We start from the raw sequence: 23095 nt of genomic DNA, 5'->3' as shown, positions 1-23095 counted from the left end.
AATTTAACTATTTATTATATCAAATATAATGATTTTTATACCATAATAATAATAAAAAAATAAAAATACTACTTTTCTTATCGTAACAGTTTCAACATGTTCATAATTGTTATAGTAAATATTAATATTTAAATATGATTATTTTTATTTAATAAAATTTTATCACATAGTAAATATGATTGAAAATATTTTATGTGAATATATGTTTATAAAAGTTATTTTAACCAATTATTGTAGGTATGGTGGTAAGAAATTTATATACGATTTTATTGAGTTTAATTTATAAGTGATAATTTTTAGTTATTTTATTAAAAGATTATATAAATTATAAAATAGTAAAATTGTTCTTATAATAATATCATTTATCTATACAATTATTTAATTTTTGATGAATTTGATATTATTAATTAATCATAAATTGATTCAAATTGAAATCACGAAATTATACTTATTTAAAATAATGTTTCATAACTTATTGATTAGTCTTAGCGGTAAAGAGAATATTGTTCTCCTTAAAATATCAAAATTTCGAGCAGTTATAATTTGTATAGTGTGTATAGTACTAATATGCTAAAAACCAGAATATATATTATCTTATAATTGTTATATACTATCAAGCATATGTATCAAAAGTCCCGACTAATAGAACACATTTTTATTCTTGTGATAAAAATATTATTTTATAAATAATATTAGAATTATGGTATTATATAAATAAAATTATATATATATATATATGGGTAAATTAACCCATATAATATGGGATGAAATTCTAATCGCAATCATTAATAAAAAATATTTTAATATTTTTCAGTCGAATTGATATAAAATAATGTAGATAAAAATGAATTGTGACATACCAACTTTTTATAGTCGTTTCTCTCCGATAAACCGTCTCAGACCGCACGCATGAGTTCCTGAAGTGTTGATGGTTGAATTGAAGGTGCGCAATGAGATCAGATGCAGCAGTGACAGCAACGGTCCACTGATTCCACGGTTTGACACATGAGACTAATGTTTTCATTTATGAGACGTGTCCTTTTTTTTGCTGGTTCTGACACTGCCGCCTTTTGTTTCCTTAGCAACGTATCCACCATCGTTTCATTTTTTTTTTTGTTTCTAATTCATTTATTTTGCAGGTTTCCCGTGAGCTCAAGTACCTAGGTGATGTTTATTTTTACATAAGTAAAAGGTTTATAGTTTACGGATTATATTTATAAGTATATGTAGTAGAATAGATAGATTAAAAGTCTGCAGTCTACAAGAAGAAGATTATTTATTTTTTAACGTTTGCGTACTTTTAAAATAAGTTGAAATATAAATAAACTGATTTTTTAAACTTAAAAGAGTTTTACAATACTGAGATTTAAATAATTTTAGTTTTACAATACTGAAATTTAAATAATTCATACAACTACAATAATAATTTTTTTTAGAAAAACAAATATCACCTTATTAATTCTATTATAAGTCTCACATAATCACATGTTATTAGTTTTATAAGTTTTATAGAATAAAATTTATAAATGATCATTAAATTATATAATTTTTTTAAATATGTAATTATGTAATACTTTTATTTTTTTAAATGTATATTCATAATTTATTTTTTATAATTATATGATATTTTTAGAAAATATTTTTTAATTTGTAAAATAATTTTATGATTATTTTTTATTTAATTGTGATTATATTTTAAAATTTTAAAAACATGATTTATAATTTTTTATATTTTAAAATTTTATTTATCAAATAATGAAATCATTTTTTATTAAGCAATATAGTTTAAATACTTACATTTTGTATAAAAAGTTTAAATATAATTTAAAAATAAAAAATCCAAAAAAATATTATATTTAAACTTAAATAAAAATAATAAAAATAAATATAAAATTTTAATAATATATAAAATAATTTATATGATATAAAATTAAATATCTATATATATATTAAAATTAATATTTAATTTATTTAAAAATTAATATTAAAATTAATATCTATAATATAATATTAAAAAATTAATATTTAATTTATTTAAAAATTAATATTAAAATCAAATAAAATATAAAATAAAATATAAAACCTCTTTAAAGAGGTTAGAATACGTCTGCAGATATAAAGTGACGTCTGCGCCGTGCAGACCACACGCAAACATTAGAAGAACTTCTGTCTTCTAAAAAACAAACAGTCTGCGAAGCCCAATGTCTGCGCGTGGTCTGCGCGGCGCAGACATAAGAACTTTGCAAACCTTACACAGTAAAAATAAACACCGCCATAGATTTTTTATGCGCATGCGAATCACTCAACGTGACCTTAAAGCATTTTATTTTTTAAAACCTCAGCCAATTTCTTAGTTTATTTTTTAAGTGTATTATTTTATTAAGTCAATTGATTATTAAAAATTTTAAATAATTCATGTATTATAGAGTATTGTTTAGTTGAGTATATTGACTATTAAAAATATTGACTATTAAAAGTTATAAAATAATCACATAATTATTCATATGTTTCAAGCTCGTTCTTTTTTATTAAAAATATTGATAGTCATCTGAATTGGACGTTAAATTATTTATTGAGACATAATAAAATATGATATTAGAACCGTTTAAGTTGTATTTTGTGCATTTGACTTTGCATTTACATTATACCATTAAGTTACTCTTTGAAACATTATGTCGGCGAGCTAGTGTTAAAAGCGACGAAAATGCTAGTAGACATCATTAAAATATAATTTTATCTTAATCCTGGTTAACAGGTTAACGTCTAGCCTAGGCGGTCTTCAAATTTTTAACGAAAAATAACAAGTTTAAAATATATGAATAGTTAAATGATTATTTTATAACTTTTAATAATTAAAAGATTTACCAACATAATACTCTATAATCTAATATCATTTAATAACTTTTAATAATAGATAAAGTCAATAAAATAATACCCGATAGTTTTGTATACTTTATTGTTTACTCTCTTTTAAAGGTCACCTATCTGACAATAAATCTCAGAGTGCAAATATGAAGTTCCAGAAGGTATCGATTTTTGTATGGGATTTATCCGTGGTCAAGCCTCATGACAATGTCACCCTAACAATTAAAATAAGAACAAATAAATTTTTTAAAATCCCATGAAATAAAAAAGAATTATACATTTCATTAAGTTAAATTTTTTAAAATCCCATGAAATAAAAAAGAATTATACATTTCATTAAGTTAAATTTATGCATGAAATTTTATGATTATTATAATTAAAACTAATGACTTAATTTTTCATCTATACTTATTTTAATATACTAGTTATTATTATTTAAATATTTTGATTTGCACGAACTAAGTGATTACGGTGATTAAAGATTTTATTGTTATCTTATGTAATTTTAAGTTTTAGCACCGCATATGTGAGGGATCTAAACATTCATTATCGATGGTTGAAAATCTTTGAACAATACTACATTGTATTCACTTTATATTTATATATACATAGAAAAATTTAAATTAAAGTTGACGAGATCTCGACATTAACAATAAATATTAAGATTATAAAATTTTAAGATTTTCAATTCAAATATCATCTAATATATGTTATGTATGTTTTTTTTATAATTTTTAATCACCGTACATTATTTGATTTTATAATTATAGATATATTGTCTGTGAATTGTTCATATTCTTGTAAACAGGGACATAATTAAAGAATGTGCGGGAGGGGCTTGTCTCTCAAAATTTTTTATCCAATGACATTTTAAATGTTTGTAAATTTACGTATTAAATAAAGTTTAATTTTTAAAATTATTTTTTATATTTTTAAAATAAAATAATTTAACCTCTCTATGTATGAAATCCTGATTCAATCCAATTCCATCTTTACAAAATGTCATAATTGTGAATCATATTGGAATACAAAAATTGGATCCATTTGGTTAATTCTACGAGTTCCTACATCCAAGAGAACATAAACATGTACCTTTGCATTCCTAATGGGCCAATGCGTGGTTAAAATCTAGAATCTCGAATGAAAGATGTTTAAAGAAACATAGGCCTTGGCCTTCCACTGACCACACCGTAGAATTTGATGCATTGGCATTTTGCATAATCATTATTAACTAAATGTCATCTCTAGAAAATAAAAACGTTTTTTTCTATTTTAATCTTAACCATAATCTCATATCTGGATGTATTTTAAATATTTTACTATTTTTTAATGAAAATATTTTAGTAATTAATTTTAAAATAAAATTAAAATATTATATTAATATCGATATTAATTTAATGAAATAACGTACTTAGGGGTGTTCAAACTGTTAATTCATTCACCGAATGAACAGAATTAACAATAACAAAATTAACCAAACTATTTTTATAACCGTTATCCGAAACGAAGTTTATTTGAAAATTATTAACTAAACCGAACAAAATTCAGTTAATTTAGTCAATTTTAAAATTAATTGATTTATTTTAAAAAAATATAATTTATATAACAATTTAATATTTTTTAATTAAAAAAATTTTACCATTAATTTAAATAATATCTAATTATAAAATAAAAAAACAGCCATTTGGTTTTAGGTTTTCTTTAATTAATTAATATTGATTTAAGTTTAAAGGTTACTGAATCTTAAATTATCAATTGAGTTTTAAATGGTTTGGGTTGAGCCTATATATAATATATTTAATATTTAATTTCGATTAATTCAGTTAATTATGTCAATTAACGGATTTCGAACCGAATTAACCATTAACTGATTTCAAAAAAAATTATTAACCGTTCCTCGATGAAACTAATTCGGTGGCCAACCGAATTCATTGAACTAATTCGGTTCGATCAGTTAATTCGGTTAAAATCGAAAAATGAACACCCTTAAACGTACTCATCTTTAAAATTTTAATAATAAATATTAATGATAATATTGCACAAATTAAGTGACCTTAGTGATTAAATAATCGTTATTGTTTTTTGAGATCATAAGTTTGAGCACTACGTATGCAAGGGCATAAGTGTTTAATGTAAAATGATTGAGAGTTTTAAACATTTACTACCTTATATTAACCCAATTAATCAAATAATTATAATAATATAATATTAAATCTATAGAGTGTCTTGATGGTAAAAGAAATATTGTTATTTTTAAAAAACTTAGTTTGAACGATAATGATTAAAAGGTGTATGTGCAAATTAATAAGTTAAGAAAAATTTTGAACAAATAATACATATTATAATCACCTTGAAATATTAAAAATATTATATAAAATTTCCTCTAATTGAAACATTAAAAAATTTCTTTGACACTTAACCATTGAATTAGACCAATTTTTGTTAAGTTTTTATAAAACTTATTTTGAGATCATATTTTATTCTCAATGCATCATAACAAAATTAATTCATAAAGTTTCATTAATTTTTTAATTTATCATTATTTTTATAATTGTAACCTTTTTCAAAAATCAAATAAACCTTTTTTATTCTTTATGTTCTTTAAGTATAATGAAAAAAGCAGTCCTCAACGTATCACTAATTTTTCAAATAAAGCCCTTTTATTCTTTATGTTCCCCAAATATAATAGTAAAATTAGCCCTCAATATTTTGTTAATATTTTTAATTTCATGCTTAGTTTTTTTATTATAATTTTAACCTCGATAAAGTTTGAATTCTAGTATTTTATATAACGAATAATTATAAAAAAGTAGACTTAATCAAATTTGTCAAAATTTCTCAAAAATAATTCAAAGTCTAAATTAACTTAAAATATGTTTTAAATGTTTTCTAACTTAACCAAATATTTTTCAAATATTTATTTATTGTTTTTGCGCTAAAAAATTATATTTCTGAGAACTTTGGCTCAAATGATCAATCTCTTTTATTCAAATAGTCTATAGACCGATTCAATTAAAAAAAAGATTGATATCTTTCTCAAAAGGACAAATCTCTTTATAAAAAAAAAGGATAGATCTCTTGTAAAAAAGGATCAATCACTTCGTTGGAAACAATCAAATATCTGTAAAAGAACTGATCACTTTCAGAAACGGATCGATATTTGTGTTGTTAAAGTTATTTTTCTTTGCAGGTAATAATTATTTTACATCAAAAACAACTATAATTCATCTCCTCATAAACGACTAAAAATTCATTTTATATTATATAAACAATCCAAAAGCACTTGAAGAAGATTATTACACTCATCCAAACTTAAAAAAGATTACTACACTCATCCAAATTTAAAGATCAAGAGAAAAAGAGTTTCAATCTTTATTTTTTTTTGTACATACTGTATACAATTTGGTTGTATATTTATTTTATTTCTTTATTTCTGAGCTCAATTTTATATACACCCATTTAAAGAGATATCCACTGTTTATACAAATCAAATCTTGTAAAAAAGAGAAGTTCTGATTTTACCTTAAGAAAATTATAGTAGTTATAACTTAGCCATTGTAAAAGATAAAGAGAGTTTTTTCATCTTAGGGGCTGTTTGTTTGTCTCTTAATGGAATAATTCAACGCTGAATGTTGAATCGTTCAGCATTCAGTGCGTTTGTTTCGCACCTCTGAATGGTTCAGTGCTGACTGATTCAACAAAACAATGCTGAATAATTCAGCACAGAAGTGCATTCTGAATTATTCAGAGCTATTATCAAACAACATGTCACATTCAGAGTTAATTTATAGAAAGCCTCTGAATCATTCAGCGCTTAATCATTCTGAAGTAAACAAACAACCCCTTAGTCTTGAAAAGATAATGTTATAAAGATTAATTTTTTTCATTGAAAGGTTCAATTCAAGTTAGTAAATTGTTAAATATTTAATGGTGAAAAGCTAAAATAATGAAGGTAAACATTGTGTGATAGAATTAAAACGTTCTAAATTGATTGTCAACAAAAGTTATTTTTTATCAGGCTTACACCAAATTTTCTAAAATTAATTTTACTTTCTCTTGACGATTTTCGGTTCTATCAAAATAACAAACATTAATTACACTATTAACAAAATTCAGATTAGGTTTAGAAACTTAGGTGGCGTTTGGTTCGCTAGAATCCCTTAGAATTAGGGGGAATTAGAATCTAATTCCACCACTTTCCCATGTTTGGTTTAAGTTTTTAAAGGAGAAATTGAAATCCAATTTCATCAAAGGAGGGAAAATAAATTTCATCAAGGGAGGGAAAGTAAATTTCATCCATAACATGATGAAATTGAAATCCTTTGGAAGAGGGAATGTGAAATTTGATCATACTATCCTCATCAATATTTTGGTATTCGGGTTGGATTTTTTTAAAAAAAAATCGGGTTCGGGTCGGGTTTTTTTAAGTATGATATTCGGGTTGGGTTTGGGTTTAGTGTGTAAAATACCCAACCCGACCCCAACAAAATATATAATTTTACCTTATATATTTAGGAATAATTACAATAATACCCCTTTATATAATTTTTTTAATTAAGTCACTATTTTTATTGAATAAAAATAATTTTTTTATTATTTCAGGTCGGGTTGGGTTTCTAATTCATATATTCGGGTCGGGTCGGGTGAAACTTTATTTTGGTTGGGTCGGGTCTCAGGTGGAGATTCCCTTGTTATCGGGTCATAATTTTAACTTATGATATTTATTAGTATGATTTTTATAATTTATTAAAATGAATAATCAATCAATAAAATGAAATTTAATATTTTTTTAAATTTTTATAATATATTGCTACATGTAAGTTATAAAACAAACTAAAATTAAGCAAAAAAAAATAAAAAGGGTAATTCTGTCATTTTACATTACTAAAATCAAATTCATCTGACATGTAAACCAAATAGAATATGAAATTAGATTTCAATTTAATTTCCTGTCAACCAAATATGTTTCAAATTCAGATTCCAATTCCTTCAGATTTCGATTCATTCATAGATTCCAATTATTTCATATATTTTAATTCATTCATAAATATTTCAACGAACCAAACGTCAGTTACAAATACCAAAGAGTAAAGTGGAACTTTCGTGTCAATCTTCTAAAGATTTTTATGCTAAAATAACTCAATCAACAGTGATTTCATTTCGTCAACAAAATGCAACACTTATAGAGAGAAATAACAATTTTTTTTTAAGAAACAAACAACTTGGATCCACATTTTCTCAATATAATACGTGGGAAGATCAGGAAGCATACTATTATTAGGCTTTATGCGAAAAAATCCCCCACCATACTTTAGCGTGTTGAAGTTATAAAGAAAAAAACAAAAAGCCAATCAATCAATCAGAAGTAATCAACGCCTTGGTTGGCCAAAAAATAAAATAAAAAAATAAAAAATCAACGCCTGTAAACTTCAAAGCACTCCCCCTCGTCTCCCAACGAAAGCAGAGTGCAAGAGAAGTCAGTGAACCAAAGCCGTACAAACGAAGAAGAAGAATAAGAGGGAAAAATGACACTGGGCTTGATTAATGCGAACCCAGTGGTTCACGCCAAGAAAGAACGAGTTGCTCGTACTGAAGATCCTCACGGTGACGATGCCGTTGATCCACTCGAAATCTATGATATCCTTCTACTACTATTTTTTTCACCATCTTTTTATCTGATTATGAAAGAGTTAAAGGCTAAGCTCTAATTTAGGTTTTAATTACTTATTTTTCAGCAGCCAAATAGTAATTTTTCTGTTTGCTTTTTCTCTTCATTTCTTCATCATGATAATTGGAAAACAAAGTTAATGTAAAAAATGTTGTGATCTTTGACTGAAAGTCCAAATTTCGTTAGGGATATTAGAGATCCTGAACATCCGTATTCATTAGAGCAACTTAGTGTTCTTTCGGAGGAATCAATCACAGTTGATGAGAAGATGGGTCGAATTCTGTGAGTATTTTCTCAATTTAATTTTGAATTGAATATCGTGAAATGAAAAAAAAACAGCTTGAATTCAGTAAATTTTAGCTTTCAGGTTCAATTTCTGAAACCCTGGTATTAGATTTATAGTTTAATTTAAGGGGTATTTTGTTGCCGCTTAAAACTAACTCTTCCACATTATTTATTTTGAGGTAATATAGCTGATTACTTGTTTAGGATAACTTTCACTCCACTATCCAGCATTGCAGCATGGCAACAGTAATCGGTCTATGCCTAAGGGTTAAATTAAAAGATTGTTTTCCTCCACATTTTAAGGTCTGTTTTGTTCCTTTAATCAAAGTTTATAAATATTATATTAATTTCTTCTGTCAATTAATCTTCTGAAGAGTGAAATTCTATTGCATTGTTTGCGTAGAAGTAAAACTTGATTCAGCTCCTTTTCTTAAGCTCTAAGTCTAAACAGATGACAATGTGCTTTGCTAATTGTTTATCTTTGCAGGTAGACATTAAAGTTGCCCCCGGATCTCACGCTGATGAACAATCAGGTGAAGTTCAAAAGCTTGTAGAAGTTTACTCTACAAAACGCATTATTTTTTTAGGTGTTTGGGATTGATTGTTCAAGTTTTAGTGGGGGATATAAAGTTCATATAGGATAACTTGAAGAGAATAACCAACAAATCTTGATTATTCATGCAAATATGCAATGCCTGTGCTAAAGTGAGAACTCACTGTGTTGAAATGTATCATCTGGGACCCTTGCCGCTTCTTTATTCATTATTTTCTCCTCTCTAAATGGGTTTTAGTTTACCTGGCACGCAACAATTTTTAGATGTCTATAAATTCATATAGGTGATCTTTTAATGGAGTGCCTTTGATACGATTTAGACATAATGGGATTTTAACTTGCTCTTTCTTAACAAAAGGGATTTTCTTTCCTATAAAGATGAGAGATTGAATAAATGAAGAGAATCTATGTTACTGGAATTCGGATACTTTGTATGTATTCAAGACGGACATGTTCAAAGTTTTTCTTGTAACTAAAGGGCCTTTCATACCTTGTTGGATATGTGTTAGACAAGGGTAAATGAAAAAAGAGAGTTTGAGCAACATAGAAGAAATTAAGAGATTTATAAATTCGATTGAGTTATTCAACTGCTGTAGTAGTTTTGCATTCATCAATCTTTCTCTCTCTTGCGAGTTATAAAGTCTAAAACTTACATGTCGTGTTAGCTATTTCTAGCATGTAATGTGTTATAACAATAGAAGCAGCTTGTCTCTTTCACCATCCTCATCTCTCGGTTGCATTGATCAAATTCTTAAGATGTTCACCATGTTCATTCTTCAGTTAATAAGCTGTTGAATGATAAAGAAAGAGTTGCCGCTGCCTTGGAGAATCCTAACCTTCGCCAACTTGTAGACGAGTGCCTTCACTCCAACGAACTTTGAAAGCAAGTATGCTCAACTTTTTTAAAGCGCGTTGTACAGGTTAAACATCAGCCAGCTCTAAATGCAATAAGAAATAACTTAGGGTCTGTTTGTTTAGCTGTAATTGGTTTTCCAGAAAATGAATTACTGGAATTTGAATTACTGGAATTTGAATTACTGGAAAATGAATTACTGGAAAATGAATTACATTTCTGTAAAATGAATTACATTTCTGGAAAATGAATTACATTTCTGGAAACCATCTGGAAAACGTTTTATGATGTTTGGAAGATGTTATTTAAACATTTTTTCGGTATATTTTAGTGAAATAAAATTTTATAAATTATATTAATTATTTATTAAAGTAATAGTACTATATTATATTTTAAAAACATTAATTAGTATGTTTTAATATCTTTACTAAAATATTATTGAAATATATAAATAATATTATTCATTATTAAATATATAAAAAAAAATTATATATTATTAAAATAAAAATATAATATCTTATATTATTATAATATAATTGATTATTTTATATAATATTAAAATATATATTATATTATTATAAATATTAATAAATATATTTTAAATTATTTAAATAATTAATATTTTGTTGAAAATGATATTAAAATATTTTATTAATATTAAATTCATAAAATAAAATTATTTTGAGTATTTTTGCTTTGAAGTGAAAAGTTCAAAAAATGACTTATGGAAAATGAATTCGTAAGTCATTTTACAGAAAACACAAAGGAAATTCTGTTACTAGGAAAATAAATTACATTCTGGAAAACGAATTACGTGAAACAAACACGGGAAAACGTTTTTCGGAAAACGAATTACGTGAAACAAACACGGGAAAATATTTTTCGAAAAACGAATTACGTGAAACAAACACGGGAATTCAGGGAAAATCAATTCCGTAATTTCAATTACGGGAAACAAACATACCCTTAGTTGCAACACAATTCTCATTTGCAGAATGTATATTGCTCATGTGTGTTGTCATTGTACTTTGCAGAAGAGTGCATCTAGGTCATCTTTCTGTTTTTTTTTAATTACTACGATTATTGTTTTTTTGGCGTTCTTTCTTGTGACGATTTGTAACAATGAAGAGGATCTGAGCATGAGAAGCTTTGTTTTTGTTGTATGATGGAATTCAGAAGCAGGGACATTATTTTCACATATTCTTGGACTTTGATACTTTTTTCCATATTTTTTTTATAAATTTTAATTCTAATCCTAATCTTATAAAAGAAAGAGACTTTGGGAGAATCGCATAAACAACTCCAATTCGAGACCCCTCCTTCGGAGGATCTGTGTGTAAAATCTCAACATCAAATAGTTTCTTCGCTTTCTTGAAAAACGCAGTCTCCTTTCTAACCTTCTCAAGTGAGCCAGAACGAAAACTTTCTTTCCATCCCCTCTTGCTCCTCCATTCAGCAGAAAATGCAGCGTTGGATCAATGGCTCGAACAGATGATCGTGATAACCACATTTGAAGCCAAACCAAGATCAAATTCCCGCCTATAACTTCTATGTCATCATCCTCTCCCCACCTCATAGGTGTCACGTCACGTCAGCCCCACAGCCCCACCTCTTCACGAGCACCTCTCGAGCCACACGTCAGCATTCGCTTCAACATTGAATTTGAGGTTGGGGATGAAGTGTGCAAGTCTGTCACCGTCACATTAGCTCCTAACGTGACGGACGCCGCGATTCCGACAAGGCCAATGCCGGAACCAAGCTCCAGGATTTTCAGTTTCCAACCATTATCTCCACCGTTAGATAAAGCCGTTAGATTGTTTGCAAGGGGGCTTTTGCTAAGGTGACTAAGATAGCCATCAAGAAGAGTACGAGCGTTGTAGCAGCTGACCAGAGCTGGAGAGAAATCTCTTCGGAAGGAAGCTGCTAATCACAACCATTGCCTCGATCGAACGGATATATGTTTCTGCATATGTGGCTTCGCAGCACCAACACCTAGCGTAGTAAGCTTCTTCTCTCCGCCCTTCATCAGCCAAAATCATTTAACTGGATCTGTACCGACTTCATCGTCTTCTAGAGAAGCCATTTTGTTCGACACCGTTTTATTCGCGCCGCCAAAGTCCCAAAGCTGGTATGGTATATTTCTCTAGGGTTGGTCCAGATAAAAGACGACTTGGATTATTATTTAATATATTTATTATTTTGTTGCCAATCATCCTTATTGACAGTATCCAATTTAGCCTTTTGACATACCTCGTTACTATCGACTAATTGAAGACATTTTGTCCATTTATATATTTCACAACTATATGTCCTCGAATGTGAAATTTTAAATTCGAGAGATCTAAAAGTCTGTTTGGTCAAGAGCGAGAGAGAATACTTGAGGAGGAGCCAAGATGATAAAAGCTGTGATGGTGATGAACACTCAAGGCAAACCTCGCCTTGTAAAATTCTTCGAATATCTGGTAAACTTCGTTTTCTCTTTTTGAGATTTTTCTCATTTGATCTTTTTTTAAATAATTATAATGGATATCGGGATCTTGTTAATGTTAACTAATCCGATTTCCTTTGCTATCCATGGCGCTTTGAATTTTGTTGAAATCAGCCAGTAGAGAAACAGCAGGAACTTATACGCAGTGTTTTTGGAGGTTCGATCTCTCACCTACTTTTTCTTACTTAGCTGTAACTAGTTTGAACTTTCCTCGTTCTGGATCGCATAAACCTTAGATGCATTTTTGTATTCGCGTTCATTATTGGACCTATATCTTGATTTTGCATTTTGATTTTTTTTTTAACATTCATTTTCTTTTTTGCTTTTGATTTTGATATTGATCGTTTAACAGTCTTGTGCAGTAGACCTGAGAACGTAAGCAATTTGTAGATGCGGAATCAATTTTCGGTCCGGTAATTTCCTTTATTTTCTGTTTAATTTTTTGATTTGCAATTCTATTCTTGTTAATAATGAACTAGCTTTTCTTGGTCCTAGAACTCTGTTTAATTGCTTTTTAATTCACTCGCAGGATAGTCGCCTTGTTTACAAGCATTTTGCCACTCTTTACTTTGTTTTTGTATTTGATAGTTCTGAAAACGAGCTAGCCATGCTTGACGTGATACAAGGTAAGCTTCTAAATATTGTTGAGAGATACTTATGGCATGGTCCTTCCAAAGTTAAGATTTCAGTTAATTGTTTGAGGTGCCTGAACTCTGAATATTTATATCTTCCATTATAGATATGAAATTTTTCATAAAGATGATTGCAGACAGTTTTATAGTCTTTGTGATGATATGAAGGTGAATTCAGTTTAGTTACACTGTTCTATGAAATTGATTTTATTGTCTGAGCGCAGAATCATGATCACTATGCTTGTGTCATCAAAATTAGTTGAGTTTAACTTTGGCGTCTTTCAAGTGGAAATGTTAAATTGCATCAATAAGCTTTACAGATGTCATTTTGTATACAACTTTTTCTTTTCCTTTGTTTTTTGTTGAATAGATGATGCTAGCGATTATTGTTATTAAAGCATAAGATATTGGCTCTAAAATTACATTTTGCCTGATATCTATTTCAAATTTTGGATAATTTTACTTACTTTAGATGTGATGCCTTCAGTTCTTGTGGAAACATTGGACAGATGCTTCAAGAATGTTTGTGAACTTGACATTGTGTTCAATTACAGCAAGGTTTGCATCCTGTCCTCACTTATATCTGTATGTATTTAGTGCCAGGGAATGTTAGATTCTACATTCAAATGAAATCTAGTGTTTTTATTGGAATAGTAAACACAAAGTGTGCTTTTATTTATATTTTTTACTTTTGAGTACAAGAGGATAGCACCTATGTTATAATACCGTAATACGAGCACGTGTCCTATACCGATATGCCGTATGCTTAAGTTCTCTCCGTACCAATTTCCGGATATATTGGTGTTAGACATGGATAGTTAAAGAAAAATGAAAAGTTGGAATAACATAGCATTTTATGATGCTTGGCGCGCTCTGTAATTTAGCCTTTTTAATGTTAATTTTGCAGCTGGCTTTTGCCTGAAGTCCTTAATATCTTGACTTGGAATCCTGTGTTGTTAATGTTGCATTCAATCCCTGGTTGGTGTCAAAGCAGAGCATTAGTGCCTTTATGCCCTGCTAGCTAAGGATTGTCTTTGGAATATGCTCGATTAGCACTTCTGACATCATTATAATGCCCTAGTTGTTTTATACTCAAAACTGATTTAATGGCAATTGAACACTTTATTGTTGTACTATTCTGATTTAAATCTATGGTATAATTGCTTTTGTTTGGTGTTGTTCTTTCCTCATCAATTTGGCTTTGTCTATACATTCAAACGTTCGGTAACTCTTACGCAGATACACACTATCTTAGATGAGATAATTTTCGGAGGTCAAGTGCTTGAAACAAGATCAACAGAAATTATTAGGGCTGTTGAAGAGATATCTAAGTGCTCTCTCTCTCTCTCTCTCTTTTTGTCTGTCAAGCATGCTATGTCATCAGCATTTGCATTCAGATATGAGTATATGGATATAATCTTATAAATATAAAATAACTTAAACAAATTTGAAAATACTTGTGTTAGACACATATCCATATCTAACATTTAAAGGATAGTGAGAATTTACGTGCATTTATATTGGTTTTATTTTGCCCCCATTTGCATTATATTTTTACAGAATAAGTTAATAACAGATGGCGTTAACCATGATACAGGTTAGAAGCTGCTTCAAATGCTATCACACTCATCCCGAAATCTGCTTCCGGTTGGCTGAGTAGGTAGCTTTGTATTCAAATGCTGTTAAAATTGATCCTTGAATTATTTTCTTCTCTCTGTGAGTTGATAACTATTTATTTTAACCAACTTTTTGGGACCATGGTGAAGGGTGTGTATCTTGACGAAAGCCTCATTATCATAAAGTTTCGGGGTATTATATTTAACTAGTTTTTTCTTATAACCTTTAATGTGAGGCATATAGTGTTATAACTCGTTAGAGCGGTAGTTTTTGAATGGTTTGGATCATAAAAAGGAAACTAGGACAGCTTCGGTATATTTTAAGCTTTAACTGCACACATAGTAGAAAATGATATGGCCATCCATACTAGAAAACACCTGATCTTAAAGTAATACTGTAGTCTGTTACGAAAGAAAGAAACGTCAGTTAAATCATGGCTATGGGGATGGTTGGAGGAGGGAATGAGCCATAGAAAGGGTGGAGAAGAAGAAACGGGGAAGGAGGGAGTAAAGGAACTGAAGAAGGGTGTGGTGGTAGGCAGCTACCGGCCTTGTGGCCTAAGCCATTGCTTAACGGAAGAGATGCCTTAAAGTGATTGGGAGGTGAGTATGCGACTGGGCTTTACTATATTTCAATGCTTTAAACCACAAAATGACCCCCCTGAATTAGGCAAGTTTGGTTAAATTGACCTTTGAACTTTTTTTGAGGTCAAATTGACCTTGAATTTTACAAGTTTGGACAAGTTGGCCTTTGAATTTTTGGGAGGTCAATTCAACTCCCAACTAAATAAGTTGCTATAAAAAATTCAAAGGTCACTAAACTTGTCAAGTTTAGGGATCAATTTGATTAAATTTGTTAATTTGGGGGGTCAATTTGATTCAAACGAAAGTTTAGGCATCAATTTGGTAGCCTATTCCAATATTAATCTTTGGCAAATTTTTTAAAGAGAAGAAATCCTTAAAAAGTTCATGAAAAAAGACATTACTACATTTTAAATTTGTAATATTTAATATATAATTAATTAAATGTGAAAAAAGATGTTAATAATATTAAATTATTTAGAGTTACTTTCCTAAATTATGACCCTAATTCTAAATTGATTTTACATTTTAAAATGTTCTAATTACATCACAAATTATTAGTCTATGTCAATTAGATTTTTATTATTAAAAGATGATGTAATATTTAAAAATTAAACTAACTGTTTTAATAATGAAAGGATTTAATTAACAAAAAATAGGATGTAATTAAAATAATTTAAAGTTTAGAGACTAATATAGAATAAGGTCATAATTTAGAAACGTTACTGCAGTTAACTCAATTGTTTACTAACATAAACTACTTTAGATGACCCTAAATAAAATAGTAATGAAATACAGTATCCTATCGTTTTACATATATGCCATTAGTTAAATTCTCGACTTAAATTAGTGTTATGAGTTAAGTTACACTAATTTATAAAAATATTAAAATACCCTCAATTAATAAAACAAGTAGAGTAGATAAAAAACAAGTTCATGGTATTTAAAAAAACTATACATTAAGTCACATTAAAATTATTATAAACTCAACTATTTTCACTCCATATATATATATATATATATATATATATATATATATATATATATATATATATATATATATACATACATATACATATTACCAAATATAATAAGAATTCTTATCCTTAAATTATTAATTATTAATACATAAATTAAGCAAATTATAACTAATTTTGAAAATAAAATTATATTACTAGATAACTAAACAAATCAACGATAATAGTAAATTGTACTTATTTTACTTAATTTTATATTAATGATATAATTAATAGAATTAATCTAAGTTATACTTTTTATTAGATAATATTCATCGAACAGCATTATGGTTATAAGACAACAGTTGACGTGAAGGAATAAATTTAAGTCCAAATAACTGACCAGGTAACGGGCAGCATCTGCTCTGTATTTGAGCAAAGAATTTATTTCACAAAAGCAGTCCTGGATTTGACTCTTTTTTTTCCTGAAAATCAATTCAATTTTTTCTTGAAATCTTCAAGAACTAGCTTTGCTGCATTGCGGCCTGGTGCGCCCATCACACCACCACCTGGATGGGCGCCACTCCCGCACAAGTAAAGGCCGGCCAATGGAGTCCTGTAATTCGACCTGCATCCACAAATTTGGATTAATATTTTATGCATTATATAAATTTGTATAAATTTAAACATGCACCTTTTTCTCCACTTTTAAAAGTTAAAAAAGGAAAAGGAGAAAAATATACCATCCTTTAACAGGTCGCATGAGGAAAAGAGAATCTAATCCCATAGCTCCATGAAAGATATTTCCTCCTAATAACAATGAATGTCAGAGACCTCAAGCAGATGAGTTGTTTTTACTCATCCCTGTATTTATAAATTATACCAACAAGTAGAAGAGCTTGAAAATGATTTTATGAAGTTGACTGAAACGAGAAATTAGCAGGCCTGTAATGCACAGGATTATGGATATGAAGAAAACCTGTCAAGCCAATTTCCCTTTCAAGGTCAGGAGGAGTTAGCATGTCATAGCCAATGACCGATGAGCTGAACCCCGGAGCGTATTCATCGATCAGGTTGAAACATCTTTGTGCAAATGATTCCTACAATATAAACAATATGATTAGTATGAGGAAATGGTCACTCATGGAGAAATGATGCCCTGCACCTTGCCCAAAAGTGGCCGCTAAATAACTAGACTACTGCTAATAAGTTTATGTTACCCAAGCTCAAAGTCAAAATTCTACTCACTCTGTAAGCAGGATCATCCCATCTGCCATCAGACGGATTATAAGGGGTGTACTGGATGAACAAGTTAATGACATGCGTGCCTGTGAAAAGTATCACACTCTCGGTTCTATTAAGTAGCAAATCTCATTATGCTCTAATGTAAAAAATATGTTTGGAGTAAAAAGAGAGAAGAAAATGATCCAACAATGTGAAGATACAAAAATGCCAAAATTAGGTACCAGGTGGAGAAATCGTCTTGTCCAATACGGATGGAATTGTCATTTCAATGACCGGCCTTCTTGATGGCAATCCATTGGCAGCATCTTTACAAGCTAAATCAATCTCCTCCATGCTGAAAACCGCCAAGGATAACTTTAAACTTGCGATTGAAAGCAAAAAAGATACAGTAAAAGCTATATTACTCGGACTAGGGTTCAAGTGTTATGATTAGAGTTTCCTAAGTTTTCCCATACATTTAGCGAATCCTTGGAGATCTTATCCCCATATCTATGTGTCGGACATGGTTACTTCATGTAAAATGAATAGTTAGAACACCATAGGGTAAAAGTGCTATATATTTATTGTTACAATTGCCAGAATTGTTGGATAATTAATTTATAAGCCATCGATATATATGCATCTTCTGTGACAACAGTTTAAAGCTGTCATCAAAAAGTTGATGTAGCAAACTTTATATGTTATCCAAAAGAAGCCAAAATTGCGACATGCATTTACACGGCACTCGGTCTATGTTTGAAAAGTGAGAATGACTTTCTAGTTCAAGGAAGCTTCAAAGTTATTGATATCAGTAACCAGTTTCTTTGCCTGGATCATTTAGAAAACATGCCTAAAATATAGCAGCATACCTCTCAGAACCAACATGAATGGTGCCAGTGTGCTGAGGACCTGAACCAGGATATATCGACTTGCAACAACGGAACTCAGGCAATTTATCAAGAGCTAGATTGATTTTGGTAGTTGCCTGTTTCAATAAATGATGGCGAAATATGTTTAGCGCATGGCAGTAAAACCACATTTTGCAGCTATTGCTCGATGGCCCCATCCCTATTTAGCGAAAGGCATAAATCAGTGTATTTCACACTTATGGATAAGCACATTGTAAATTTTCTTTATCAACGGACAAAATTGTAAAAACTCTAATAGTGTAGCTAATTTCTCTTTTGGCCAGCAATTGTATAGCTGATTAAGTGGTGAAGGAAAAAAATAATATGCAGTAAATAAAAGAATGTAAATAGAACATACAGAGCTGTAGTCGGAATACTTAATGGCACGGGTAAAATCTTCAGGAAGAACATTTTGCGGCACCAATTCCTGTGACAGATATTAAGCATAGCCAATGGTGAAAAAAGAACATTTAAAAGCGCAATTTAGTTAGCAAAATACATATGATGCTTTCTTTATGCTGATAACACTAATTTTTAAACAAAATAACTGAATAAGCTGCGGTAAAATTTTACCATGAATGTTTATAAGGGGTTGCATTTGATAAAATGCTTGAAGACTGAACCACTGTACCATCAGCCAGCCACACCTAAACAAGATGGTCATGTTTTCGACATTTAATTAGTGTGATTCAAGCTCAAAGATCTGTCAGCATCGCAGAAACGCAGGTTGGAAAACTAACCCCATTCACTTTGCCCGAGTCATCAACTATCAGCTGTGAAACCTTGACAATATCATAGCCAATATAGTAAAGGTGAGAATTGAAGCATAAAGTTTAAACCCAGAATCCACATGATTGGCCAAAATGCATTCTGCTAGAAAGTGCAAATATAAAAAAGAAACTAGGAAGTTAAAATGGAAAAGGAGATCCTCCACCACAAACTACATGCTCCCGACTTGTGACTAGCATGACAGTAACCAATTTCCAGGTCCTTGCTTCATATTGGTGCAGTGCAAGAGCAAATGAAGTTAACCAAGACATGGCAATTAGCATGATAAAAACAAGTCTAGTATCATATTAATTATTATCATGCAACTATGAAGAATTAGTTGTACATAGATCTAAAAAAGATCCTTTTTTTTCTTTTCAAATTCATGTTCATTCATAATGCATACGACTCAATGTAGTTGTATAATAACAAAAGACATAAAAATAAAACTTCAGAGAAGAAGTTTCATTCTTTCATGAGGAGAAAGGCGAAAAAAGTAAGCTAGAGAAGTGATTCAAACTACACCTCTGCACTTGTGACAATATGAGCACCGGCTTCCCTGGCAGCATTGCTGATAGCCATGGATACTGACCCCATTCCACCTTCACATATCTACAAAATTGTAAGCCTCGGGATGTTGGTTTCTTAAGAGAAAGCTTGTCATGATAGTACATTAGCATAATCTAAAAGGACATTGTGGCTCTTGGGAATAAATTTAACATGAACAGAACAAAACCAGAATCCTATGAAGGGAAGAGTCAGCATAGTATAACAGTGCAAATAGAACAAAATTGTAAACATTAACCCTATAATTAATATAAAAATCAAGCAATAAATACATACGTCCAAATTCCACGATCACCGTCAGTTTCTCCCATCACATGATGTAGCAGTACATATCCGCCCCCTGGTGTGGAGACACTACCCTAGAACACAAATTGAAGGAGAAAATGTCAAATATTCCACTAATTATTACAAGGTAGCCAAAGAAAATTTTGTTTGATTCACCAACATATCAGTTTTCTTCGGAGAAAAAAGAATGCCTGTTACAATTCACAGCAAGTTTAAGGTATATCATATATCCCTCTAAGTGTGACTTATTATATAGACTGATTTATTGAAAGCTGAGGCATCTCGCTGCTTTTATTAAAAGTTCTTACCGTACTGCCAATAACAGCATCTGTTGCAAGGGTTGCCTTCAGAACATCTGTCTGTACATTTAACAGTCAACAACAGAACTGTAAACTATGAGCATAACTTTGAAACTGGTAAAAAATATGAATTATCCTTTAGCTAATGCAGAGAAATAAAATGAGCATCCAACCAGTTTTAGTATTTATCAAAGTTATCTAGTTTCAGGCAAGGCAAAAGTACTCATAAAACAAATATACTGAAATCACCATAATCATTTCCTTATGACATTGAAGGAAATGAGCCAAGCTGCCTGATTATTGCAAGCCATGAAGTAAAAAGGATAATACATAAGGGAATTAAAGGATCAAACAACCACCTCAAACCAGTTATTCAAAACCTTGGAAGCTGAGGACAATAAAAGATCCATAAAATCCCTGCAAAATAAATAAATAAACAGACATGATGTAAGGTTTAGACTAGATTCAATAGAATGGACTGGCTGCCTTCACAAATAAAATGTGGCAGCACCTCAAGGTAGTTAGGTCATTAGAAAATACTAAATAAAGTATCACTATAGGGAAGTTTCTAACAACTTTCTGTTCACATAGAAACAATGACAACATCAGAAGCCACTTCAACTTAGGGAAAGAAACTCTTACACCATGTCTTTCTGCCCCAAGGAAGCAGCCTGGTGCAGCAAACGAGTCCAAAATACTGAGTTGTGTACTTTATTCTTGAAAAGATCTTGGAGAGATGAAATACCTTGCGAAGATTCAGGAGGTGATGAATCCAAAGTGGATCCATGAGTTTACAGAACCTCTCTAATTGATTCTCGTATCTATGAAAAAAGAACCAGTAAAACAGATTACTGAATAAGAAGAAGAAACAGAGATCGCTATTTGAACTAGCTACCACTCGAATTCAACTAAAATTTAAATAATCTTGTTTTCCTACTAGAAATGATTAACTTATTCACACATAAATTTAAGCACCAAACTCAAAATTTTAAAGGAAAATCAATCAGGTTAAAAGGAAGATCAAAACTGACATGTACCTTGGAAGCATCGGCATCTCGCTTGGAGAATTTGGAGATCTCAGAATGATTAAGCTCTTTATTAGGCCCTAACAAAAGATATCTTCCATCCAAACAAGGCGTAAACGATGATGGGTTCCTCTTCAACAACTTCAATCCATGTCTCGCTAAATCTAGTTCACTAACAAATTTAAATATAAACAGTAACAATATCGACTCATTTAATTTATTTTTTAAAAAAAAAAGAACAAAGATGAAAGAAAATAGCAGTATAAAATGGAAAAAGTGCTTCGAAACCTGATAACGGAGGGACGGAGGAGGCTCTGGAGGTAACTGCATCGGGAGAACTTGAAGCCGGGGATCAGTTCTTCTGTCACCGCCGCTCCACCGATGACGTGCCGTCGCTCGAGCACGGCAACAGAGAGACCGCCACGAGCTAAGTAAGCCGCTGCTGTCAAACCGTTATGGCCTCCACCGATCACAAGCGCGTCCCACTTCTTCTCCTTTAGCGCGTGCACAGCGCTCGCGTAGCTGCCGGTACCGAAGCTCCTCCGCCACATTGCACTGAACTCTGAAGTCACTCGGCTTGCTTTCGGAGAGAGTTTGAAAATTACAGAGAAAATGATGAGAGTTGCAGCGAATGGCAGTGTTTCAAAGCTTTTAGAATCAAGACAAAGGAATCCGCATCGGTATTCACTATTTAGTCACTAATAATAACATACTATCTGGAAATCAAGACACGATATGTTCGTATATTATGGTATTATAAAATTTTGAAATTCAGAGCGTCCACCACTACCAAACATACTTTTAGATAAACGAACAAAAACAATAAACTATGCCACCAGAATTCTCTGTAATATATCTCAGTCCTCGACTTTCGAGCTTAGTTGAATTATGAATACCGGTGCTATTAGCTAATCTGCGCAAAATTAACAATTTGATAACTTTCAGCTAGTCATTGTTTCCTTCGAGACCAAGTGGTTCCCAAAAATTTGCAATAAATATTATGAGTAAAGATGTTTATTTTATCGGGTTGAACAGTTCTTCAAATTTTTATTTAAGTCTAATGGTAATTATTTATAAAATTATGATAAAACTATATTTCAATTATGTCTATTGATATCGACATTGTTTTCAAATATTAGTTCAACGACATAATGTTTAAAGCATTGTATCAAAAACATAATATAGATGTAGAGTTGATACATAAAATACAACTCAAATGATTTTTGTATCATATTTTATCATACCTTAGTCAATGAGTTAACGTTCAGCTTATACGATTGCCAATTTTTTAACGAAAAATGTCGAGTTTGGAACATATAAATAGTCGAATGACTATTTTATAGCTTTTAATAGTCGAAAGATCATTCATGAGTTAGGATCCACTTGTACAGTATAAAACTAAAGAGTTGTACACAGATCTAGGACAGTTAGATAAGTGAAAAAAATGATTAAGATTAACTCCTTATTTTTCTAATGAATATCTTCTTATTTCCTACTATAATCTCATTTATTTGTTTTCAC

At 30.2% G+C, this 23095-nt stretch overlaps 1 protein-coding gene and 3 pseudogenes across 1 annotated transcript; 2 read left to right on the top strand and 2 right to left on the bottom strand.

Annotated features, from left to right (window-relative positions):
* The first annotated feature begins 8249 nt into the window (after positions 1 to 8249).
* On the top strand, positions 8250 to 10328 carry LOC120141754 (annotated as a pseudogene).
* Positions 10329 to 11417: 1089 nt separating this feature from the next.
* Positions 11418 to 12355, bottom strand: LOC120141787 (annotated as a pseudogene).
* Positions 12356 to 12523: 168 nt separating this feature from the next.
* Positions 12524 to 15159, top strand: LOC120141753 (annotated as a pseudogene).
* A 1694-nt stretch (positions 15160 to 16853) lies between these two features.
* LOC120141755 (pyridine nucleotide-disulfide oxidoreductase domain-containing protein 2) lies at positions 16854 to 22323 on the bottom strand. Its single transcript, XM_039156552.1, is given in 17 exon segments — positions 16854 to 17126; positions 17242 to 17308; positions 17478 to 17598; positions 17747 to 17826; positions 17965 to 18077; positions 18592 to 18707; positions 18989 to 19057; positions 19191 to 19277; positions 19371 to 19412; positions 19924 to 20010; positions 20238 to 20324; positions 20559 to 20609; positions 20909 to 20966; positions 21192 to 21330; positions 21333 to 21379; positions 21594 to 21746; positions 21863 to 22323. Coding segments are annotated over 17 exon segments (1716 nt in total). The 5' UTR covers positions 22126 to 22323; the 3' UTR covers positions 16854 to 16990.
* Positions 22324 to 23095: the final 772 nt, after the last annotated feature.

This window comes from Hibiscus syriacus, unplaced genomic scaffold (assembly GCF_006381635.1).
Source record: "Hibiscus syriacus cultivar Baekdansim isolate YM2019G1 unplaced genomic scaffold, ASM638163v2 tig00110813_pilon, whole genome shotgun sequence".
Taxonomy (NCBI): domain Eukaryota; kingdom Viridiplantae; phylum Streptophyta; class Magnoliopsida; order Malvales; family Malvaceae; genus Hibiscus; species Hibiscus syriacus.
This window is presented reverse-complemented; position numbering and strand designations above follow the sequence as displayed.